Here is a 25,057-nt window from a genome sequence, read left to right on the forward strand (position 1 = left end):
GGCTGACTCCAGCAGCCCGGCTCGGGGCTGGAGAGGTGTCAGGACGAGCCTGGAGAAATGTCCTGGTGGAGCCTCAGATCAGGGCACAGATCAGGCCACCAAGTGGTGGAATCCAGACTCCACGCTCTCAAGCTCCTCTCCTGGCAGCAATCAACGGAGTACGATGAGAAAGGAGAGAAAAACAAGCCCATTGCTCCCTCCCTCCCTCCCTCCCTCCCTCCCTCCCTCCATTAAGGTCATGCCCTCAGGATGCCAGGCTGGTAGTGGAGGGTGGGGCCACATCCAGCCTGCTGCCAGCCTTGTGCTGGGAGGGGCTGACGAGGAGGCTTCTGGCCCCCAGAAGACAGCGGGCCTTCAAGTTAAATGGGGTAACACATGGTCATGCTGGCTGCCAAACATTCTCCGGATTGCAGTGACCATGTTTAAGATGCTTTTTACCATGAGGCCCTGAGAGAGGCATTGGCTGCATGGCCTTAGCGTCTTCATCCTGCTGCGGGGGTGGGATAAGCTCAGAACCTGCGGGTGGCCCCATGGCTCCTTCCCTAAAACATCCTCTCATCCCCGCCACTTCCCCGGGACTCCCCTCAATGCCCCTGGGGTCAGGGGGCTCCCCAGGCAGATCTTCCTGGGGCTCTGCAGCTGTGGGTGGACTCAGAAGGCCTCTACAGGACTCCTGGCCTTGGGGACCCGGCACCAAGCTTCCTCCCACTGCCCCAGCCCCCAGGCAACCTTCTGTTGAAGCCTCAGTTAAGCGACTCACTGCCCCTCCCAGACTTGCCAGCCTCTGCCTGCAGCAGCCCTGCCCACCCCTGCAAGCCCAGGTCCTCCCACCGGACACCCATCTCCCCCTTGCCTGACCTCTGCCTGGAGCCCTCACCCAGCCCTGCCACCTTCAATCCACACAGCAGTTGTAGCGCCCACTTGATGTGGGCAAACGAAGTCCCCTGAGCTTCACCTTCCCAGGGCAGTCGGGGACCCGGGCGAGCTCTCTCACAGGCAGTCAAGGCAGCAGAGGCTGCCAGCTATTGGCAGGAAGAGGGGCATCAGTTGGGCGGGTGGGACAGACTCCCAGCCACATCCCTGCTGCCTCCAAACAGACCCACAGACTTGCCAGAGCCTCCAAGAATGTGTTACCGAATGAAACCCATCCAACTACCAACACACAAGACATTCTGGAACATTCCAAACAGCAGCAAGGGCGTGCCTGCTCACGGAGCTCGGGCCCCCAGCTTAGGGTCCAGCCAGATACCAAGTGGCAGGGCCAAGGAAGGTGGGGATCAGGGCCCCACGGAACAGCCCATGCTCTTAGGAACCACCTTGCTGACTGTCGGCGGCACATCTCAGAGAGGCAGAAAGAAGTCTGCAGGGAGGATTCTAGCCTAAACCACCCTGTGTAACAAAATAAATCCTGCTCTTGTGGAAACTTAACCATGCCTATTGGAACTCATCATAGGCCCGGCAGATCTAGCCTTCCCTAAAACCGTTTAAGGCACTTGAATGGCTTATTAACACTACCTGGAATGGTTTTTATTTCAATCTTGATTTAAGAAAAAAATTCAGTAATACTGCAAAAGAAGGTTCCCCTAAAAAACCAACAACAACCAATACGTAAGTTTCTAAGGATTAAAATAAATGCTAAGCTCTGCTTAAGTTATTTGACACAACAGGTCACTTTGGCACTGACAGAACAAAGACAAAACCGCAAATACTGCTTCAGAATTAGACTTTTCCCTGGAAAACAACAACAACACAAAAGACGAGTGCAGCATCTCTGAGCTTCCCCTGCCCCTTTGGGGGACGAGAGGGACCAGTGAGGCCAGGGCCACACATGTCCCGGCTGCCTTGGCGCAGGCGGGCGACCACTGCAGATGCAATCCTAGATCCTCTCCCGTCTGGGAAGCGAGCTTGGCCAGCTGAGCCCAGCCAGGTGCGTCTGCCGACGCGAGCCCTCCCAGCTGTGGCCTATGAGGAATGGAGAAAAAAACCTGCGCTGGGCGCCCAGGACGTGTTTGCAAAGACCCACGGCTCTGGGTCTGCCCAAGAGCCCCCCGCAGCGCGCCACTGCCCCGCACACACGCCGGTGTCTTTGGTCGGGCTGCAGCCAGTGACTGCGGCCTCTGGTTCCACCCCCACCTCCTGGGGATCAAGAGCCAGTCCAGTTCCCAGGTCATCTTCTCTCTGGCAAGGCTTCCTCTGTCCCACTGCCTGTCACGAGCAAGGTGTGAGACCCACGCCCCATGCGGTGCCACAGCCACCAGGAGGGACTGATGCAAGCAGCACAGGGGCTCAGGGATCCCAGGGAAAAGCACTGCTTGGGTGGTGCCGCCTGCCCACCCCTGCCTATTGGGTCCTTAGGCACCTGAGGGGAAGGGTCATAGGGTCATAGGGTGGGGACCCCGGGGCCCTGGGCCTCCTAGCTTCTCCATGGCGTGTTGTTCTCTGGCTCTGAGAGGGCAGAGGGCAAGTCCTGGCTTCTCCTGTCGGCCTGGGATTCCCCGGCCCCCTGGGCCCACCCCTCCAGCAGGTCTCGGGGGTCCCTGAGGAAGACCACCATGACCGTGATGTTGTCACGGGAGCCCCGCTCCCTGGCTGCGGCCACCAGCTCCTCGGCGACGTGCAGCCCGCTGCCCCGCTGCCTGGCCAGGTGGCTTTGCACAAGGCCGGCCACCTCCTGGTGGGAGACGACATCAAAGAAGCCATCACAGGCCAGCAGCAGGTAGTCCTCCGAGCCGGTAAGCTCCCGGGAGGCCACGTCTGCCTCTCCAGACACGTAGGGCTTCTGGAAGACATCCCCTGGGCATGGGAGAGAAGTGCCTGGAGTCAGAGGGCTGGCTGTCCATCTTGCCAGGCCTGGCCGCTATAGCTACCCCACGCTCACAGGCAAGGACACGGGGTGAAAAGACCACGTCCCATGGTGGGGATGTACCAGGTTTATTCTGGTGTTCCTCGGGGAAGAACCAGAACCCAGCAGGGCCAGAGTTCAGCTCCAACACACAGCTTTCTCACTCTCACTCCCCGGGCAGCGGGGCCCAGAGCGGGTGGCCCAGGACATCGCCTGGGCTACGGCCCTGGCCCTCCTGAGCTCCCGACAGCTCCCCTCAGACACCGGACAGGCACTCAACTGAGCTCGCTCCTCCTCCCCCACACCTGCTCCTCCAGTCTCCTCAGCTTGGAAGACAGCACCAGAACCTGAGGGTTCCCTCTGATTCTCACACCCCACATCTAAGCTGTTAGCAGGTCCTACTGGCTTTACCTTCAAAATGCAGCTCCACACCCCTCCTCTCCCCTCCCCTCTCTTCCCCTCCCCTCCCCTCCCCTCCCTTCTCTTCCCCTCCCCTCCCCTCTCTTCCCCTCCCCTCCCCTCCCTTCTCTTCCCCTCCCCTCCTCTCCCCTCCCCTCCCTTCCCCTTCTCTGGCCTCCTGGTTTGGACAGATCACACCTCACCCAGCCCCCTCAGAGCTTCCTGCCGCCCCCTTCTTCTGCTCTTGGCCTGACAGTCACTTGCCCAAGGAGCGTGAACTAAACCCCATCGTCCCTTATGCCCAGCTTCCCAGAGGTCCCCTCTCCTTGCAAGGGAGGCCTGCCCCACCTCCCTGCCCTGGTATGTCCAGAGACGCAAGGGCAGAAGCCACAAGGAGAAGGACTATAAAGAAGGCAACACATTTGGCAAGAGGGGGACGTTTCAGGAGGCTGGAGGGACAGAGGTCCCATCACAGGGCTTAGCAGGAAGGAGGTGACTCCTAAGTATCTGAAGAAGAGACATGGCTGTCGAGCCCCAGAGTGAGGCCTGGCAGCGACAGGCTGCTGAGAAAATAGAATGAGGTGGGTGGGGGAAGCTTATACTTCTGATTTTAAAAGACAGAAAAAAGAATCATCAGCATGAATAGGTGGGGGGGGGGGGGTAAATCTCACTTATGGACTATTTAAAACTTATCTCCCAGCTAACCAAGGGGAGCAGGGCCTAGATTTTTCTGAGGAAGTGTTTTAACGAAGAGATAATGACACATAACTCGAACCGCAGTTCTCTGTGCAACATGTCTGACAGTGACTTTCCCATCTCCCTTCAATCTGATTGACAGCACAGCCTTATCAATGGCAGGCACCTCTCCAGCACATGACACTGCCGCCCCAACAGCTGGGCCCAGAGGCCTAGCCCTGGGCGGCCTTTCTCTCGCCCCTCGCCTCCTTACCGATGGCTCTGGAGACGGCCAGGGTCCCGTTGACTCTCCAGCAGTCCATGTAAGACACGAAGCCGCCCAGCGCTTCGATGCGCTCCTTCTCGTCCTGCGGAAGACAGCCAGAGTGGGGGCCTCGGCGCTCCACGGGCCGGGCACCCGGCACTGCCAGCCGGGAGGAGGGGAGCTGGTTTCTAAGACAGCACTGGGAGCCACAGCTCTTGAAAGATGCCCAAATGAGGCATTAGTAACACAGTGAGAAATTATAAATAACCTCATCGTCCTCCAGATGCAGGAGCAGGAATGGCTAACCAGGTTATGGTGCGAATACCCACAGGCCACTCACAGCCACCGACCAACAGCCTGTCCCTGAGCAGCGTTTCGGGGCCCGGGAGATGCTCACGAGGCAACAGAAAGAGCGCGAGCCCAGGGTCAGACGGCGGGCCCCACGGCTGTCTCACTTTTCAGGCAGGACACTGTCCCTTCTCTGTAAGCTGCTGGGAGGACACCAAGCGTGTGTGACATGCGGCCACTTGGCAGGGCTGGATGAAACCTGAACCAGGCCCTGGAAAGCCCTGTGGCCCTGGGTCCTCATCCTTCTCCTCCACCCACAGACCCTGTCCGGCTCCCCAAAAGGCCGTGGTGCTCCAGGCCAAAGAGGACAGACAGGACAGAGGCCCAGTCCAGCTGTGAGTCCTGAAACTTCTTTGGTTCCATGAATTCCCCTGGAAGGAGGTTTTCAGACCTGAGCCTATTGCCCGGAGGTGGTAACAATAGTGTCTGCTGTTGGATGAGCCTGAGGCTTGGAAGGGGTGGAGCCAGGCCCAAGCATGGACATCTGTCCTTGCTCTTCGCCATGCTCCACTCTGCTGAGCTCAGGCAGTGTTTGGGAAATGCTGCCTGCAGAAAGCGCCCAGCGGGCCTCAGAGGAGGTGCTCAACTCCGAGCTTACGTGGGTGCAGCCGGTGGGTGCAGAACCGAGACCTCAAGCATAGGTTTGTATGTAGACCTAACCTGGGCCACATGTCATCGGGCTGCTTGTCTTGGGGTGGGAGGGTCCACCGGAGAGCAGACACTGGAGGACCTGGAGTGACAGAGAATACCTGCCCTTTCCTGGCTGTGTGCTTTGGACCAGTTACTTAACCTCTCTGGGCTTCAGTTCCCTCCTCTATACAATGGGGAGAGCATATGCAGGATGCTGAGCACAGGCTGTGAGGCTAAGGAACGCTGTCATTCCTGGCTGTTACGCAGTGCTCTCTACAAGCCACAAAAGAAAAGACAGTTCCACACAATTACATAAAATCAACACTTCACACGGAAAAGCCCATAAAGAAAGACAAAAGCATTTGCCAATTGCTGCACAGATAGGGAGCCAACCTCCCTAAAGTATATAAGATGCCTACCGATCAATAAGAAAAGAGCAACAGTTCAGGACAAAAATGGGCAAAAGTCAGGAAAGGTGACGGAAATGATCTCCAGCCTTGAAAAGATGCTATAGCTGGTTCCGTAACAGAAATGCAAAGTAAAGGAAGGCCTCTCACCTCTCAGACCGCAGGGCCCCGCACAGCCTGAGGGGGCAGCTTGCATATCTGTACACTCTGACCCAGCTATTGCACTTCTGGGGACGTGCCCTCTAGACGTCCCTGACCCTCAACAAGGAAATGCTGTCCTAAGCTATCTATGGCTGCCTTGCTTCTAGAACCAAAAGACTGAAAAAAACCCATGTCCATCGAGGAGGGATGGAAATGAATGGGACTCCACCAGCCCTGGGAGAGGGTGGGAGCACTTCATGTGTATGTACTGACGTGGAACACCCTCCAGGCGCATGAGTAGGTGAAAAAGCCAGAGCAGAGCAGCATGTGGGGCCTAGAGGCACCCCGAGATGTGCAAACTCTCGCTCTCCCGCCTCAGGAGACAGAACGGACACTTCGGTGAGACATGGTCTGAGTAGGAATAGTCATCCTTGCTTCCAGGGTGAGTGACCTCAGGGTCTCAGCGTAGCTTCTGCCTAAGGAAGCCCAGCATCACCTCCTCCTGCCCTCATTCCCAGAGCCCAGGTGGGCCACTCCTTGTCTGCAGGCATGACAAGACCCTGCACATGGACCCCACTTCTGGCTGCCTGCTGGGCACATAGCCCAGCTCTCCCCTGCAGCCCTGGGCTCCGTGTCGCTGTGACACTGGCTGTCCATGTGCCGAGCTTTAGGGGACCCCTGGCCACCAGAGTCAGACAGGGGAGCTCTCCCTGTGGAGGGGTGCCAAGGGTTTCCTGGGAAGACGGCCCAAGGTCCCGTTTACTTCCTCCTCTGTCCCAGCAACGCCTGGCCAGGGCTCCCTGACCATCTGCTTCCCGGGGTGTGGGTGGAAGGAGCCCCTCACCTGTCGCTCGGGTTTATGCGGCTCCATCATCTTCACCACCTGTCCCTGCTGCACCAGGACGACCTGGGAGTCCCCCAGCCAGGCGATGTGCAGGGTCTTTCCCGCGATGAGTGCACACACGCCTGTGGTTCCACTTTGCAGCCGCTGTGGGAGGAGAAGGCCGAGTGGGTGAGGGCGGGCCAGGCACCTGCCCCGCGGGCACACGCAGTCCGACGAAGAACTGTTGGAGGCGCGCTCAGAGAGAGGGAAGGGCTGCCGATGCACGGCGGCACCGTGATCACTTCCGTTCTGTGCGCAGAGCGTCTGATGATGGTGCAGCCCCCACCCCAAATCTCCTCACCAGCTGTGTCAACCGGGCCCCAGCTTCCCCACGTCTAAAGTGGACAGATCTCTGTACCGACCCCACAGGCTGCGGGAGAACCCACTGAAGAGAACACAGGTGAGGCGCGGCGTCGGGTTGAGGGGAGGACGGGCTCTTCCTTCGTTCACAAACAGATGCCTCGTCCCTGTGTGGCTCTAACTCCCGAGGAAGGAGCACTCCCAGCGGACACCAGCTCCTGCTGGGACCCTGCCCAGGAGAGCAAGGGCAAGTGTGGCTGCATATGAATCATGAGTTTTGTTTTCTTTTTTTTTTTTTCTTCTTTTTTTTAAAAAGTATATCTTATTGATTTTTTACAGAGAGGAAGGGAGAGGGATAGAGTTAGAAACATCGATGAGAGAGAAACATCGATCAGCTGCCTCCTGCACACCCCCTACTGGGTATGTGTCCGCAACCAAGGTACATGCCCTTGACCGGAATCGAACCTGGGACCCTTGAGTTCGCAGGCCGATGCTCTATCCACTGAGCCAAACCGGTTAGGGCTTGTTTTCTGTATTTTACTTTTCTTAAATATATTTTTATTGATTTCAGAGAGGAAGGGAGAGGGAGAGAGAGAAGCATCAATGATGAGAACCACTGATTGGCTGCCTCCTGCACGCCCCGCACTGGGGATCAAGCCCACAACCCAGGCATGTGCCCTGACTGGGCATCGAACCCTGACCTCCTGGTTCAGAGGTCAACACTCAACCCCTGAGCCACGCTGGCCGGGTTGTTTTCTGTATTTTATGATGATTTATACTTTATGATGATTGTGTTTTCTGTATTTTATGATCATTTGTATTGGCCTTGCTAAACCTGGAGAGAATGCCCCACTCCCCACCCCCTGGACCAGCTAATTCCCAAAGATATCAAACGTCTCCCCCAAGAGACCCTTTCATGCACAAGCCAGTGGGTCAGGAGCCCACGTCTTCAACCACTTGCTCTGCCTCTCACGCTGGGCCAGTGTTTCGCTGGCTCCGCTAGCTGGGGGCTGCCCCTGCGGCCCAGGGCCTGTAGAGGTGATTCCAACTATCCAATCCTGGGCTTGCTGTGACTTGCTGGCCCTGCCTCACCCATGCTTCCTGCAGAGGCCACAGTGGAGACCCTGGCCAGGCTCTCCTCTCTCCCTCTGCTTCCTGACCCACGTGGTGCTTCCCTTGTGGCACTGTGTGGCACAGTGCATCCTCGTGGGAACTGTAAGTAACGAACTCCTCTAAGTAATAAACTCTTCTTTCAGGACATGGTCTGTCATTCCACCATGCTTGAGTAAAACAAAATCCTGGGCCCGAGCCGGTTTGGTTCAGTGATTAGAGCATTGGCCCATGGACTGAAGGATCCCAGGTTAGATTCCGATCAAGGGCACAGTCAAGGTCAAGTACCTCAGTTGAAGGTTCAATCCCTGGTCCCGGTTGCTTGGGGCGTGTGTGGGAGGCAACCAATCAAAGTGTCTCTCTCACATCGATGTTTCTCTTTCCCCCTTTCTTTCACTCTCTGTAAAAAAATCTTTGGCCCTAACCAGTTTGGCTCAGCGGATAGAGCGTCGGCCTGCGGACTGAAGGGTCCCAGGTTCGATCCCGGTCAAGGGCATGTACCTTGGCTGCGGGCACATCCCCAGTAGTGGGTGAGCAGAAGGCAGCTGATGGATGTTTCTAACTCTCTATCCCTCTCCCTTCCTCTCTGTAAAAAAATCAATAAAATATATATTTAAAATCTATATTTTTTAAATCTTTGGAAAAAATATCCTCAGGTGAGGATTATAAAATAATAATAATAATAAGTAAATTAAACAAAACAAACCCCGAGCACAGCTTAACACTGCCGGCCTGTCTTCCCCACGAGGCTGCACGCCCTCCGCAGCGGGGCAGGTCCGCACGGCAGCAGGGCCAGGCTGCACCAGCGGCAAGCTTCATGTTGCTTCTATTCAAATTAAAAACAAGCCCCGTTGGCTGTAAGAACAAAGTGAGGTGACTGCCAGCAGCGTTTAGTGAGGACTCTCCAGCACCACTGAGCTTCTATCCCTCCGCAGGGCCGGGCCTCTCCGCAGCCAATGGCTCCTAGCCCCCCACCGCACAGGACCGGCCACCTGTCCTCACCTCCCGCTTGGCTTTCCAGAGGAACATCTCATCGGTGCGCCGGAAAGCTTCTCTGAGGGCTCCCTCGGGGCGTGTGGGCAGCTCCGGCTGGCGAGCAGCATTGGCGTGTACGTGCACAGCGGCATACCTCGCGGCATCCACTCCTCCGTGGCCGTCAAACACTGCAAAGTAGGCGCGATCCACGGGGTCCTGGTTGGGAAAGCAGCGGGAGTTACCGCCCTGCTGGCCTCATGCCTGGCCGAGGCTGTGACCCAGCCAAAGGCTCTCATCAGAGCTGGCTGGAGGGGTCAGGCGCTGTCTGGAGGGGTCAGGCGCTGGCTGGAGGGGTCAGGCGCTGGCTGGAGGGGTCAGGCGCTGGCTGGAGGGGTCAGGCGCTGGCTGGAGGGGTCAGGCGCTGGCTGGAGGGGTCAGGCGCTGACTGGAGGGGTCAGGCGCTGTCTGGAGGGGTCAGGCGCTGTCTGGAGGGGTCAGGCGCTGTCTGGAGGGGTCAGGCGCTGGCTGGAGGGGTCAGGCGCTAACTGGAGGGGTCAGGCGCTGTCTGGAGGGGTCAGGCGCTGTCTGGAGGGGTCAGGCGCTGTCTGGAGGGGTCAGGCGCTGGCTGGAGGGGTCAGGCGCTGGCTGGAGGGGTCAGGCGCTGGCTGGAGGGGTCAGGCGCTGGCTGGAGGGGTCAGGCGCTGACTGGAGGGGTCAGGCGCTGTCTGGAGGGGTCAGGCGCTGTCTGGAGGGGTCAGGCGCTGTCTGGAGGGGTCAGGCGCTGGCTGGAGGGGTCAGGCGCTAACTGGAGGGGTCAGGCGCTGTCTGGAGGGGTCAGGCGCTGTCTGGAGGGGTCAGGCGCTGACTACAAGGGTCAGGCGCTGGCTGGAAGGGCTTTGAGAGATGTCCAGCACCTCGGCCTGCAGACGGAAGCTGTAGGCATCACTCCTGCCTTGGTTCTGGTGGGAAGCTCTGCACGGCACCCAGAGTGGTTTCCCACCCCCACGCCCCTGTGCGAGCCCTCCTAGGCTGTCCTGGTTGGGGACGCTGGCCTCCCGAGCTGCCCTGGGGCCCGGGAGGTGGAGCCCTGGCGGTGGAGCACTCACGGACAGGCCAAAGAGCTGGTTGAAGGCAGGAAGGCACACATGCCGGTCCTCCATCCTGCGGCGAGTGTTCCGGATGGCGTGAATGGAGACCAGCCACTGCCGCTGTGGAGCCCGGGCAGTCGAGGGCACCTGCTTCTGCCACTGGCTGCAGACGTCCCAGAACCGGTTGAAGAAGCTCAGCGCCAGGCCCTTGGCATCCAGCACTGATGGGTAAGGTGGAGGGCTGTTAGGAAGCACCGGCGCAGGCCAGCCGACACTCTGCTCGCTCTCCCTGCCCCCCCTCCTGTGGCCTCTGCAGCTCTCCAGACAGCCCCGTCACAGGCCTGCACAGGCCTGTCCAGCCCAGCACCTCCGGGCACACAGGTGTGACAACCTGTGTCATCGGCAGCGAGAAGTGTCTGGGTCGGCCCCGTGGTGGAACACTTCCACTCATGGAGCCCCCCACCCAAGCAAATAGCCAGAAATGCAGGTGATTTAAGGGCAAAGGACAGAGTCACTTATAATTGCGCACTAATTAGAAACAATATATATTCACGGCGGAGTAAATTATGGTCTGTTCTCTTGGTGAGTTAAGCTGCTATTAAAAATGATTTTTGCAAATTAACATGTAATTGCCATTGACCCAGCGACTGCACCCCTGGGCATTGATCCCAGAGACATTAAGACGATGTTCACACACAACTTGTGCCTGACCGCTCACTGCTCATAGCCGCTTTACACGTGACAGGTGAAAACCGATTCGGCCCCGGTGTCCTTCCATGTGTGACCAGCTGAACAAACGTGGGTACCTCATGCCATGGAACACCGCCTGGCAGGAGGAAGGAAGGAGCTACCGACACGCACACAGAAGCCTGGGTGAATCGCCAGGGAGTTAAGCTGAATGAGAAGAGCCAATCCTCAAAAGGTACATACTGTGTGATTCCATTTATGTGCATTCTTGAGATGATAAAATTACAGAAATAGAGAAGATGAGTGGTTGTCAGGGGTTGTGCGGGGGGAGGGGTGTCAGGTCGGCATACATGGGAACAGGGATACAGGGAGTCTGGAGGGATGACATTTCAGTCGTTTGGTAAAGACGTTACCATTGGGAGGAACTGGGTAAAGGATGCCTGGGACCCTGATGTGTTATTTTTTATAACTGCATGTGAGGCTATGGTTCTCGCAAATAAAATTTAATTAAAAAAAACAAACACACACACACCAAAAAACTAAAGGGTAAAACAAAAATGGACTTTTACAGAGTTTGTAAAGCATGTAAAATGCTTATGTCATGATACTCAGAAAAAAAACACTGACATTAAGGAAAATGTTGTGAAAAAAGGAGGATAGAAAATTCCATATCGTGAGTACGTGAAAAAGTCTTCGACCACCTGAACCCAGAAATAAAAGGCAGGGAAGGCACACAGCCAACGCCAGCAGAGGCCGACTATGGGGGGTGGTTTATGGGTGATGCGTTTTCTTAAGTACATCTTTTTAGTGCTTTCCCAATTATCATTGCAAGTGTTAGTCCCAGGTGATGGCTTTCAAATACATCTATAAATGCTTCGAAACTACTCCCTGCAAGAGTGGGCAGAGCTCAGTTCCCCCCCTGAGTGTGTAACTCAGTGACCTGCTTCTGACGAAGATGATAAAACCCAAGTGACCATGAGTGGCTTCAGACCCTAGGTCCTGAGGGGCACTGCAGCTTCCACCCTGTGTGCCCTGTCTCCTCACTGTCACTCTCTCGGCCTCTCTCTGTTTCCCTTGTGAAGCACTGGCTCGGAGGGAAGCCAGCTGCCAGGGCACGAGGATGCTCAAGCAGCCCGGTGGCGAGTCCACATGGCGTGGAACTGAGACCTCCTGCCAACAGCCGTGAGACTGAACCACCCTGGAAGCACAGCCTCTGCCCGCACTGGCCTCCGTCTGACCTCGTGAGAGACCCTGGGCAGGAACCACCAGCTCAGTTACTCCCAAATGCCAGGCCCACAGAGACGATGGGATAATAAATGCCTATTGCTGGAAGTCACTCATTTTGGAGCAATGTTATGCAGCAACAGGTAACAGCACCTCCAACATAGATTTTAAAACAAAAATTCTAATCCTACCTGAGCCTGGCTCCAAAGAAAAAATGAACAAGGAGCAGGTCCCAAAGAGAACCTGAGGTGCTTCACCTCCGAGACTCAGTTCCTTCTGCTACACAAATCCCTCCTGAGACCCCTGCTGGCCCAGGGGCCGGGGGCAGGCACAGCTAAGAGGGTGGCCCCAGGGCCAGTAACGGGAAACAGGGCAGACTCAGGAGTGTCACAGGCCACACTCGAAGGATGTGGGGAGCTGGGGTAGAAACAGCTCGTGCCTCAAGGCAGTGGCTACTGAAGAAAAGAAGGGCTGAGGCCAGGGGACGATATGGCCGAGGAAATCCACACACTGGGGGTGCCTAGAACTGGCCACTGCCACCCCCTCCAGAACGTGGTGGCCACTCAGGCGTTTGTCAAGAACTGGGCTGTATCAGGTCTGAAACACCCAGGGAGACACAGAGCACCGTTTACCCTCTGGCCTTAGGTCACGCTAGTGTTTTCATCAACGTGTTTAAACTTGGATCTTGGCTCCAACAAAGGGCAGTTACCAGTAAGACTGATAAGCTGTGGGGAGGTCGCCTGGCCCCCACACTCGGGCTGCTCACGGGGCTGCCTGCTGTCCTGGCACCCACGGGGGCTGCTCACGGGGGGGCGCAGCTCACTGGGGTGCTCCGCCTGACCCTGTCGCACAGAGGTCTTGGTCACATCTCTGCCCTTGGGAGATGATTCTCATAACACCCACAGAGAGACCCTAACCCACAGGGACACCAGGCCTGCATGGGGGCAGGAGCCCCCAAGTGGAGGTCTCTGGAGCTGCCAGCCACTGTACTGCTCCTTCCCCGCCAACAGGTGGCGCTGACTTCCCGCCAGGACTCGGGCAAGGCGGGGCCTGCAGGCTTTGCAGAGGACAATGGCCGCCTGTCTCCCGTCCCTGGTGGGGACCAGCGGCGTTTGTGCTGGGATGGCTGAGGGCAGGGAACCTGGGAGAAGAGCAGGGGACCAGGACAGAAGGGCCCGGCGCCTACTGCAGGGACAGGCTGTCTGCTTTCCTCTCTTTTCCTGGCCCGTTCCTGGCTCTGCCCTCAGTGCTCCCACTGACGCTGAGACGGCCGGACACTACAGGCGTACCTGGTTTTATTATGCTTCGCTTTACTGTGTGCTTGACAAATGTTGCATTTTTTATAAACCGAAGGCAAGATCGCTCCCCAACCCCAGAAAAAGATTATGACTTGCTTTACAGCGGTGGCCTGGAACCGAATCCCCAGTATCTCGGAGGTATGCCTGTAATTAAGTGATGTGAGGGAGGTGCTAGTGAAAACACTAAATAAATGAACCAAATCAACACACTGTGCACCTTGAACTTACACCGTGTGACATGTCAATTATATCTCAATTAAAAATTAATAAAATAACACAGTCAGATAGGAAATGGCAAAGGAGGAAGAATCTGCTGGGGCTCCTGCTACGCCGACGGCCAGGCCCGGCCCCAGAACCCACTCCGTCTTCTGCATCCCGACCGGCCTTCAGCTCTGCCTGGGGCCGGAGCCGCACCTTTCACCAGAAAGCGTGGAGCCACCGAGAGCTGGCACCCAGCCTGGCCCCACCGCACAGCCGGCCACAGGCCACGGCCGAGCCACCCCTGCTTGCTGTAGTCCTGGTCTGACGCGAACGGATACTTTGGTGAAATGTGATAGGAAGGAATGATGGGAAAATGAAAGGAAGACATGCAAAACTGGAGCCCGCCTCTCCAGGAGAAGGCTCACTCTGTTTCTGGGTGGCTCTCACCGCATGGCTTGGGCCGCCCCGCTGACCGCCGTCCAGGAGCAGGCTGCCTCCCAAGCTCTCACCGGAACCCACTGCGTCTCCACTTGACAGGGTCGAGTCAGCCCAGGCCAGGGCCAAGCTCTGGCATTTTCTCTCTGCCGGACATCAAGGCTGCCTCTGGGAACCACTCCCACGTCACCACAGGGCGACTGACGTTGGTGAGGCAGAACAGAAGCGGGACCGAGAAGGGGGACCTTGGTGTCCTCCCCTGTAACACGGCCACACATCGTCCACCCTGGCTGTTTCGAAGCCCGGCGATGGCCGCTGTGCTCCCGGTGCTGCCGTCAGGCTGCGAGTGCTTTCTCTGCATCCTGATGCCCCTGCCCCGTCCGCGCACACCCACACGGCTGCCCCTTCGAGGCTCTCAGCCACGCGCTGCCACACTGCCTTCCCGCGAGCAAACGGGAAGTGCCGGAGGCCAGGTGAGCCCTGCCTTCTCCCACTCTGGTGCTCGCCGGCAGCCTGTCTCTCGTCTGGCTGGCAAGCCAGTTGCCTGCTAAGCCTGGGGTCCCCATAAGGAAGAGAACTCACAGGTCACGGGGGCCTTCTCCTCCTCCACTTCCTCGCTGTCCTCCTCCTCCTGCCTGGGCAGCTTCCTGAATTCGGAAAGGTCTGTCTGCAGCAGCTGGGAAACGGCTTCGTGGGCCAGAGATGCAGCAAGTGGCGGCGGAGCGTTCCTGGGACGGGAAAGAAGTGAACTGGGCTGGCTCCTCGGCGGAAGCCAACATCAGAAGGAGCCCTCGGGCCCCTTCCACGCAGGGAAACCCCTCTGGAGGTAGCAATGACTACTTGCACCCCAACCCGGGGCCACACAAGCAGGTCAAGCTCTTGTCCTTGGGGAGCCGACATCCACATGATGCCGCCAGTTCCTGGGGCCTGTGCTGCTCCAGACGTGGGCTGGGCCTGGGGGGGCGGGGGTGTCACAGACTTGTGGGCAGGGTCCACTGGCCTCCATGGCCAGGCCAGACAAACTGTTCAACATCCAGCCTGATGACAGGTGTCTGGTCACCAATACCAGCTGGGGACCTCTGGGAGTTGGGGAGCTTATGGGTTGAATTGTGGCCTTCAAAATTCACATATCGAGTTCTTATCACCAGTGCCTCAGAATGTGATCTTGTTTGGAAATAAGCTGGTTGCAGGTATAATTAGTTAAGATGAGGTCACCCTGGTGTAGGATAGGCCCCTAATCCAATAACATTGGTGTCCTTATCGAAAGGGGAAATTCGGACATAGACACACACGCACGCACGCACACACACAGAATGCTGTGAGGATGAAAGCAGGGACTGGAGTGATGAACCTACAAGCCAAGGGCGGCCAACAACCACCAGAAGGAACCAGCCTTGCTGGCACCTTGATCTTGGACTTCCAGCCTCCAGAACTGAGACAATACATTTCTGTTGGTGAAGGTGCCACGCCTGTGGTCCTTCATCACGGCCACCCGAGAACACAAATCTAGGGAGCGTGGGACCCTTGGGCTGTGCTTGGAAGGCTGGGCTTTGCATGGCCCAAGGGGTCCCTGGACCATCAGAGGAGCTGGTACAAGGGGAGTCTGGGGTAGGGAGGCAGGTGTCAGAAAATGGGGAGCTATGACCAGTGGGCTTTGAAGAGGGACGTGACATGATGGGACAGGCTTCTTTCTGGCCTCCCCCTTCAGGGTGGACTGAAGGGTAAATGCTGCAAGGAGGCCAAGGCCCTCGCTGAACAGCACCTGGCGGTGGACGGGAGGGGACAGAGCAGGCACTGAACAGGGGACTGGACAGGTTCCTTGTCCACAGTGAGTCTCCAGTTTGGCTGGGGTCAAGAGGCCTGGGGCCGGTGGGCATGAGGTCTGAACTGGAGATGGGGCCTCTAACTGAATGGGGGGAGGGCTCGAGCCTGAAGGAGCGCGCCTGGGCAGACAGCCGCTGGAGGGCCGGGATAGCTGGAGAGGTGGCTGCCAGGGCCGTGGAGGAAAAATTCTGGGAAGCAAGACTTGTTGAGTGCTCCGAAGATCCCAGCCAGGCCACCCAGAACAGAACTGCGGGGTCGGCGTGGGCAGGAGTGGGAAAGCAAGTGGAGGGAGGAGACGGGAGGTCGAGCTCAGGAGAAGAGGGACAGTAAGTGGCAGCTCCTAGGAAGCCGTGGGGATGAAGAGACGAGGCCACAAGTACACTCTCCCATGCCTCGCTCGCCTGCCCGCCCAGCCTCCAGCCTTGGGGCCAGCTTCCACACCATGTTCCTGGGAAGCCCTTCCTGGCTCCCCCAGGCACAGGGGTCACTACCCCTCGTACCCCACAGCCTTAAGAATACATCTTGTCCTAGCCAGTGCTCAGTGGTTAGAGCATCAGCCCAGGGACTGAAGGGTCCTGGGTTTGATTCCAGTCAAGGGCATGTACCTTGGTTGCAGGTTCGATCCCCTGGCCCCATTTGGGGCACATGCGGGAGGCAACCAATCGATGTTTCTCTCTCATATCAGTGTCTCTTTCTCTCTCTTCCCCCCAGCCTTCCACTGTCTCTAAAAATCAATGGGAAAAACAATCCTCGGGTGAGGATTAACGAAACAAAGTAAAGAATATATGCTGACCCCAGAATCTGCCTCCTCACCAGTGGGAGCCCCTTGCAGGCTGGAGGACGTGTGTTCACCGCCCCCCCACCCCACCCCACCCTGTGCCTTTCCCTGAGGACTGGGGACCCCGGTCCAGGGTGGACGGCCTGTGGTTCTCTGCTGGGCTGACAACACTGGGCTTCACCAGAGGGCAAGGACCTCCCACAGCCTGGGGACAGGTCATGTCCCTTTGGGGCTAGGCATCTGTGGTGTCTACAGATGACCTTAGGAATCTACTGGGATGAATGAGAGGGTGGCTCAGGGGGAGAAGCCTCTGGCACTGCCTTTGAAAAACAACCAGTCAAGACATGAGAAATGAGTTCCTCTGCTATTTGGGGATTTCCTGCCCACCACTGGGTTTTCCTTTTTCACAGCAGGGAGAGGGGCGGCTGTTCTCCTGTAGGTCGAGCTGTGTCTTCCTGCAGGCCCTCTGAAGTCCCAGTGCTGAGGCCACCGTGCTTCCGGCCATGGGGACCCAGACAATGCCTGGCTTCGGGCCACAGGCCTGCTTCCTGGATGCCTCTCCCGCCTCATCCAGGGGTCCCCGCCCACCACACTCTCAAGGCACTCAGGCCCCACGTCAGTCAGTTGGGGCTGCTGAAGGGGCCACAAGATGCAGTGAAGGGACCGGTGTGTGTGCAAGGCCCAGGGACCCGGCAAACGCTCTAGTCCCGCCCACCTCGGGATTTTCAGGGAGTTTCTAGTTTAGCAACAGAGACGAAAAGGCACATAAATAACACAGTGTAAGGTACACGCTGCTTGCGGACCTGAGATGCAACATGGAACTGCTAACAACGGGGGAAAGACAGGATATAAATGGTCACACCCTTGAACTCGGTCATCTGACTTCCAGTCAGTGTCGTGAAAGATACCACTTACAATCTGAACAAACTCCATGGACCAATATGCTCCGGCCCCGTTCTCCCAAGAGCCCGCCCGCTTGAGCTCCAGGAACGGGAGCCCCGGTGGGATGCTCCTGACAGTCACACGCAGTGTAGACAACGTGTAAACATCTGCATCTACACGGGAAAGAACAACTAGAAAAAGACAGAGACAACTAAAATAAACCCATTAAGATGGCTGGGAAATATAAGCTCTGTGGGACCGTGGGGGATGCTGGGATGGACATGGCCCAGAAGCCGGCCCACAACAGGGGCCTTTGTGCTCAGCGACCCAGGCTCCCACACAGCAGAGCGGGTTATTCTGCTGGGGGGCCGGGCGGGCGGGCGGAAATGGAGCCGACCTGTCACAGAGGAAGCACACAGAGGCCAGGGCCGGGTCCTGATTCTAGGAGTGATGCAGTGACTAGGGATGCTAGGTGTGGTCCCTCAAGGAAGGATGAGGGGTCACAGGCCATGAGCCTCCCCCTCTCCCCGCTGAGATCTGCTAACCTGGCTGTGCTCCCTTTCTGTGGCTCAGCTTCCTCGTCTGTGAAACGGGGGGAAGCGCCACCACACTGCTCTGTGGGGCAGCGTGGCCTGCATGCTGGGCACATGGCCAGGCCCTGCCTCAACATGGAGGCCCTGGCCAGTCTCCTAGCCCATCCGGCCTCTGTCTCCCCCTCTGTAAAACAGGACAGAAATAGGGCCTACTGCCTGGCACCGTCATGAGTTGAGTTGTGCCCTCCAAAGTGATATGCTGAAGTCCCAACCTGCAGTGGTTCACAGTGTGACCTTACTTGGAATCAGGGTCTTTGCAGGTCAGACCGGAGCAGGGTGGGCCCCACATCCAGTAGGACTGGCATCCTTACAAGAAGAGGATGTCCAGAAAGACAGGGAGAGGCGCCACGTGAAGACAGACATGTGGGAAGACGCCATGTGACAACGAAAGCCAGATTGGAGTGGTGTGTCTCCAGGCCAAGGCACACGAAGGAATGGATGACACCAGGAGCCAAGAGGAGGGTCTGGAGCAGATTCTTCCAGACGGCCTTTGCCTGAGAACATTCCCTCCTGACACACTCATCTCTGACTTCCAGCCTCCAGAGCCGAGACAATGCATTTGTGCTGCTCTAAGCCGCGCAGCCCGTGGTGCTTTGTCATGGCTGCCCTCGGAGACAACACCGCGTTGTCGCCGGGATTCGCACAGGGAACATGATCTGCACAGGGAAGGATGTGTGGGGTAAATGCCAGGCTCCAGGCTGGCCTGTGGCACACGCCGTGCCCCTTCCTCCTGTCCCATGCTGTCCCCTCCCGGTGGGTGCACGGCCTACCTGCTGCTCAGGAAGCCCACTGCCAACTCGGCCAGCTCGCCCTCCACCTCCTCCTGGCTCAGCACCGTCCCTGGGATCTTCCATGGCAAAGGGCTCTCTGCGCTCAGTGGGGCTGGGAAGTTGCGGAGAAACTCGTCCAGGAAGCTGGGGGTCTCCTCTGCCATCTGGCTGCTCTGCTCTGGGGCTCCAGAGGCCATGCCCAGATCATCCCGGGGGGCCTGCCGCCAGGGTTCCAGGCAGGCTGCACTCTAGGGAGAGACATAAGGGTCAGCAAAGACAGGAAGCATTTGGTGCCCTGCTGTGGGGTCTTCGGGCCCTGCAGTGCTGACTGCCAGGTCTCGGGCACCTCCGAGCATCATACAGCAGGTGCCACACCAAGCCCGGGGCTCACGGCAGAAGGGCAAGGCCACCCAGTTTCACACACAGCTCAGGGGGCCCAAGTAAGTGGAAGGCACAACCCTGGCTGGTCTGACCTCAGAGGGATGCGGGAAGCGGCTTCAGGAGACGGAGCCAGGAGCAGCAGCTGCATGGATGTCGGGGAGGAGGCTGCGTTACTGGCAGAGATGGCCAGCACGGCCAGTGGTGGGCAGGAGAGGGCACTAGGGCCAGGCCACTGAGGCAGGTGAATGTGGCAGGTGAGGGAGTTCAACTTGACCCAGGACCTGGGCACCCAGGAGGTGAGGAAGTGATGGCAGCAGGTCTGTGAGCCTAAAAGTGGTACCCAGAGGGGTGGGTGAAGGGTCACCTGTTGGGGAAGGAAGAAAAGGGCCTGGATAGGATGGTGGCAGAGCCCACATGCAGGGGAGAGCTGGCCCTGGGCTATTTCAGAAGGCACCAGGCTGTGGGGTGCCCGAGGGTGTGGGCAGGGGGGGAAGCAGAGGGTTAACCCAGGACCATCAGGGGAGTTTGGGATGCGGTCAAGCCATCAGGAGGAGTCCAGGCGTCCTGAGGCCCAGCTGGAAGACGGGCACAGGCCACGGACCCGACTGTCCCGGGCACAGCTCCAGCCTCAAGGGCTCTTCCTCCCGGCAACTTAGGAAGGCAGAGGGCTTACTAGCTGCCAGCCCCTGTGCGTTACCTGAACCACTCCTGGGAGCCAGGATGAGCCCCCATTTGAGCCCCCACTGAAGCTTGGGGAGGGGCAGCCCCCACTGAAGCTTGGGGAGGGGCAGACCTTTGCCCGAGAATAGATGATGGGGTCATGGGGGGATTCTGGAGCCCAAGCTCATCATCCCTCCCGTCCCTCACCCCACTTCTCTCACATCTGGAAGGTGTCACACACACCCATCTTTTATCCCAATGAGGGACTCCAGCCCCTCTCCCCCAGCTGAGAACCACCCTCTCCACCTCAAACCCAGCCCCTCTCTCCCCAGCCTGTCTGGCTCAGTTTGTATGCCAGCAAAGGCCCTGTCTGTCAGACAACCCAGGGCCCCAAGGGTCCACTGGACTCCCGCCTCCTACTCACAGCCCTCCAGGACCAAACAACCCCATAGTCTTCCATCCATTGCCCCTCGGGGTTAGCCTCTGCCCCCTCCCTTCATCATACACACACCTGGGTCGTCACCTCCCATGGCCACCTGCTCCCAACAGGCTCCTCACTCTTGCCCCTTCCTCTCCTCCTCTCCACAGCATCCAGGCTGGGAAACTTTCTTTGGGAGTGAATTCCACAAATTTATCCCCCAGAAAAATAGTATTTCTTTTTTCTTAATGTATTAATTTTGAGAGAGAGAGAGAGAGAGACATTGATGTGAGAAAGAAACACCGATTGGTTGCCTCCTGCACACGCCCAACCGGGGATTGAACCCACACCTGGTATGTGCCCTGGCCGGTATTTGAACCTGCTATCTTTCAGTGCACGGGGCGACACTCACACCAGCTGAGTCACACCAGCCTGGGCAAAAGTGAATTTTTAAAAGTAGACACACAGAAATTACGTAGGAATGGGGCCACGTGCGACAGGACACGGGGATGGACTCAAGTTCATTGTTATCCTTCCATTTGCTCATAAGTAGACGTGAATACAACGCAACCCCAGATTACAAAGGCAAAGGGTTAAAAGCTCAAGAATGTGAAATAGAGAAGGGAGACCACTGCATTACAGCCACCAGGGTAAGAAAGTTGGGGAGCCCTGTGGGCTGGCGAGGGTCAGCTTGGGAGGACAGCCAGCCAGGCCCCACCATGGCCACAGACACAAGAATCAAGCTGATGACAAGAGGACAGCAAGAATTTCCCAGCAGGCTTGGACACCCCTGGGCCGAAAAAGAGGCCTCCTCTGCATTCGAAGTTCTTGGCTCCTGCCTCTTAGAGAAGAGAACTGTAATGCAAAGCTGCCCCAAGCAACCCTGAGTGCCCCAGGTCGGGCTGGGAAAGGCTGAGCCCAGAAACAAATACTCCACAGGCGCTGAAATCTCAGGGTCCAAACAAAAAGGCAGCGTCCTCACTGACCTCCCCAGAAGGCACGGAGGGCCCCAGCTTGAGAACCCTGGCCCACGGGGTTCAAGGACAGAGTTCAAGGCCCTTCGCCTTCGACCTCACTGGCTGGTGGTGGTGCCGCTGGACATGTTGTAACGCGGGAGCCTCCTGGCCTTGGGGTGCTGTTTGCTATGCCAGGAACCCCCTCCTCTCCCAAGAGAGCCAGTTTCCCTTGGGGTTCGGGGGCCCTCCTCTCTGCACTGCAGCCCTGGTCTCTGCCATGGCCCTGCTCACCACGCAGGGGGCTGTGGTCGTGTGCCCTGTGCCCAGTGCCCCACTTCCAGGGTCCAGTGTGGGCCTGGGCAGCAGCCTGAGTGGGACAAGCGTGCCTTGGGGGGTCCGGAGGGCGAGGCAGCACAGGTATGACGGGGTTGGCCTGCAGCCTGGGGTGCGGGCTGGCTCACTCTCAAGGCTTCTTCGCTACACAGGTGGGTGGCGCAGAGCCACCCTGCCTGCTGCTTCTGCATCACCTAGAGGAGGTGAGATGCAAGGAGAGGAACCAGGACATGGCTTCCGTTCTCTGGGGCCCAGCTGGTTTATGACATACGAGTAACTTCCTTCCCTGCCCTTCCTTTTTTCAACAGACTCCCGACTCTGTGATGGAGTCACATGGATATGAGCAAAACAATCCCAGCCCTTGGGAGCCTGGGGCCTAGAGATAAAGGATGAAGAGGGGAGGGCAGAGGGAGGGGCTGGGTGTCAAGGAATTCCTAACCCAAAGGGGGACCCAGAGGTGGCCCTGGGAATGCCAGGAGGACAATGCTGTGGCCCTGAGCTCTCCCGGGACCAACTGGGGAGACAGTCTCAGGAACCATGCAGATGCAGGCCCAGGCCCAGGCCCAGGCCCAGGCCCAGGCCCAGGCCCTGGCCGCACAGGATGAGGTGGCGCTGAGCCCGGTGCAGGGATGTGCCAACGGGGCATGCTCAGGAGGGACCTGGGCATGGGTTTGTGCACGTCACTAAAGACCTGGGGTGAGTATGGGAGGATACTGAGCCTCCAGCCCCCAAAGCCACCTGCCTGCAACAGTCTGCCTGGCTCCTGGAATGATGCCCCCTCTGCACAGTTCACCAGTGGGCAGCCAGAGTGGCCGGAATGACAGTGCTGCCAGCTAACATCTGCCAGGGGCCCACAGGTGCCATCACTTCTTTGAGTACTCTTCCTGGATCACCTCTTTTCACCTCCCAACACCCTGTTGTCCCTGCTTTATACAGGTGGGGGCTGCAGCACAAGGGCCAACTAACTTGGCCAATGTCCCTCGACGGGGCTCATGACTACTGGCCCCTAAGTGCAACGGAAACCCCACCCATCCTGCATCTGCCAGCGGCCCGATTCAGCCTCTCTCGTGGCCCTGTTTATTTCTGTGCCCCCTGCGCTGGCACAGCCCTCACCTCCGTGCTCCTGGGCCTTGCTGGAGGGTGGCATTCCATTTTGCCCCGAGACCTCTCTAATCCAAGCCCCACAACACCATTGAGGTCTAGCCCTCTGTCTTTTGTGGTTCTAGAACACTTTTGCTGGCACCTGGCTTGTAAAAAGTCCATCCCCCCCCCCCCCCCCCATTTAAAATACTGACTTTCCTCTAGTTTACTAGTTTTAACTCATAAACTCAACTAACGCTTATTTATACGATTGCATTTTTCTAGGTCTGGACAAAATACTTGTTGAGTCCTGCTTGACTTCAGAAACCTCGTGGGAAAAAAAAAAGACAGCAAATCGCATCACTATTACAAAACTAAAGTGCATCACTGTTACAGAACTATTGTATTCATTGTTTAAAAATTTTCTACAAAGGAGAATCTGCTTTCTTTACTTCTGAAAAACTACTGGAATTTGTAAATGCATCCAGATCTTTTCATATAGATTACACACACACACACACACACACACACACTCACACACATGTATATATACACAAATATATATAATTTGTGTATATATACATATACAGTGGGGCCTTGACTTACGAGTTTGATTCGTTCCGTGACGGAGCTCGTAACTCAAATTACTCGTATGTCAAATCATAAAGTGAACGAGTGAGACACGTGATGCTGGGCTGATGTTGTGGCGTTCACTGTGACGTTCGCTGCGCCAACTAGCCGTGGGGTATCTGAAGCTGGCTCGTAACCCGAATTTTAGCTCCCAACTCAAAGCAAAAAAAATGGGCCGAGAGACGGCTCGTACTCGAAAAACTCGTTAGTCGGGACACTCGTAAGTCAAGGCCCCACTGTATAAATTTTATGGTAAAATGTACACAACATACAATTGACCATTCTACCCATGTTTAAGGGCACAGTTTTGTGGCATTGTTGAGCAACCACCACTTTCACAGGCTTGACTTTCTCACCAGATTGCAAGCTCCCTGAGGTCAGGAAGCCCACCCCTGCCCTCTCCGGTGTTGACACTGCCTCTGTGCACTGCCCAGCGGGCGGGCCGGCAAGTGTGATGGCAGAGGGAGGGGCTGGCTTCCTTCCGCCACCAGTGGGTGGTGCGGGCTGGGATGTGCGGCCTGAGGTCGGGAACCTTGGAAGAGGAAGCTAAAACACTCGGTGGAACACAGTGGGCAGCAGAGAAAGGCTGTAAAGGCAGGGGTGGCATCAGGCAATATCTCAAAGGAATTCTCAAAAGAGCTTGTGTGGAGGTTGATTGCTTTCAAAGTGGCATCTCTGTCTGTTTACCTCTTACAACTAAGCAGAAAGCACACGCTGTTGGGCCGTGTGGCCGAGGAAGAAACAGGCTCAGGGCCAGTGAGCAGCCCACCGCGGGTCACTAAGGACCAGACAGGGTCTGCCAATGCCCTTGTTATTCCAGTTCCATCTCGGGCGCAGGAAAAAGAGTGAGATCTGACAACAGGCCGGACATAAGCCTAAGGGCCAGGAGTGAGCTGGTGATGACCTCAGAGTGCCGGCTGGCCCTCGGGGCCTCCCCCGCCAAGTGGGAGCACAGCTCCACCCAAAGACCTGGCCCCAGGGAATGCCGTGAGGACTCGTGTCACTCAGGACGTGTGCCCGGCTGGGGCGGGGGGTGGGGGGGCTCTGGGGGGAGGAGTCCATCGCCATCCCTGGGCCCCACCCCGCCAGGCCCTGTACTAAAGCCTCTCCCTACTGCACAGAGAGGCTGAGGGCTCGCCTGAGGTCGCACAGCTGCAGGGGTGGGTCCCCTGTCCCGCACGTGTCCCGCCAAAGCTGCTGCGGCCCCGGCACTGCTTTCAGCAAAACCCCCGAAATGCACCTGGGGGAGGGCCGAGGGCGGCAGCAGGCATGGGTGTGGGCACTCGGGCAGAGACGCAGTCCTGCAAAGGTGCAGGGGCGGGGGTGGGGCGGGGATGGGGGGGTGTTAGGGGTCTGGGCAGGGGCCCGGCCCCAATGCTCTCCAGAGGGGAGCGGTGAGGTGGGGAGGGGCGCACTCCGGGCAAACGGGGGCGGCTCACCCCTCGGCACCCCAGTCCGCTTTGGCCCTCAGTCCCCACCTGGCCCTGGCTCGGCCACACCCCCGCCAGGCCGTCCTGCACCCTTGGCTCCCCAGCGCCCCCAGATCCCCCGCCTCAGGTTCCCCCGCAGCTCCTCCCGCTCTCCAGCCCCCCACTCGGCCCCCCGACCCTTCGAGTCTCTCTCTCTCGGCCTCCCCGCCTCCGCAGCACCCCGTCCCGCCCCTCCTGGTCCTCGGCGCCCCATTTCACCCCTGCGCCACGAGAGCCCCCACCCGAGCCTCGCCCCAGCGCCGCCAGCCCCGCGGCCCCGCGCCCCCGGCTCCCGCTCCCCCAGGGTCCCCGCGGGCCTCACCTGCCACTCAGCCGCTCGGCGTCCCGCGAGCCGCTCCGGCCGGCCCCGCCCAC

The 25,057-nt window shown here is 57.9% G+C and overlaps 1 protein-coding gene across 2 annotated transcripts; it reads right to left on the reverse strand.

The window, feature by feature from the left end:
• Positions 1-217: 217 nt before the first annotated feature.
• PPM1F (protein phosphatase, Mg2+/Mn2+ dependent 1F) lies at positions 218-25,057 on the reverse strand. 2 transcript variants are annotated; one of them, XM_036353815.1, is made up of 8 exons: positions 25,005-25,057; positions 18,756-19,003; positions 14,491-14,636; positions 10,082-10,284; positions 9,003-9,191; positions 6,552-6,695; positions 4,191-4,284; positions 218-2,793 (listed from the first exon to the last, which is right to left on the reverse strand). In XM_036353815.1, the coding sequence occupies exons 2-8, from the start codon at positions 18,950-18,952 to the stop codon at positions 2,414-2,416; spliced, it is 1,353 nt and encodes a 450-aa protein (XP_036209708.1). In that variant the 5' UTR covers positions 18,953-19,003; positions 25,005-25,057; the 3' UTR covers positions 218-2,413. The 2 variants fall into 2 exon arrangements, with proteins under 2 accessions (XP_036209708.1, XP_036209707.1); XM_036353814.1 differs by having other exon boundaries at positions 4,191-4,340.

Source organism: Myotis myotis, unplaced genomic scaffold (assembly GCF_014108235.1).
Source record: "Myotis myotis isolate mMyoMyo1 unplaced genomic scaffold, mMyoMyo1.p scaffold_m19_p_20, whole genome shotgun sequence".
NCBI lineage: Eukaryota > Metazoa > Chordata > Mammalia > Chiroptera > Vespertilionidae > Myotis > Myotis myotis.

Coding starts and splice junctions, on each gene's coding strand:
- PPM1F (XM_036353814.1), bottom strand. CDS start 18,952: ATGGCCTCTGGAGCCCCAGAGCAGAGCAGCCAGATGGCAGAGGAGACC. Junction 14,637..18,755: donor GTGGGCTTCCTGAGCAGCAG/GTAGGCCGTGCA, acceptor TTCCCGTCCCAG/GAACGCTCCGCCGCCACTTG. Junction 4,341..6,551: donor CGCATAAACCCGAGCGACAG/GTGAGGGGCTCC, acceptor CCCGGCTGGCAG/TGCCGGGTGCCCGGCCCGTG.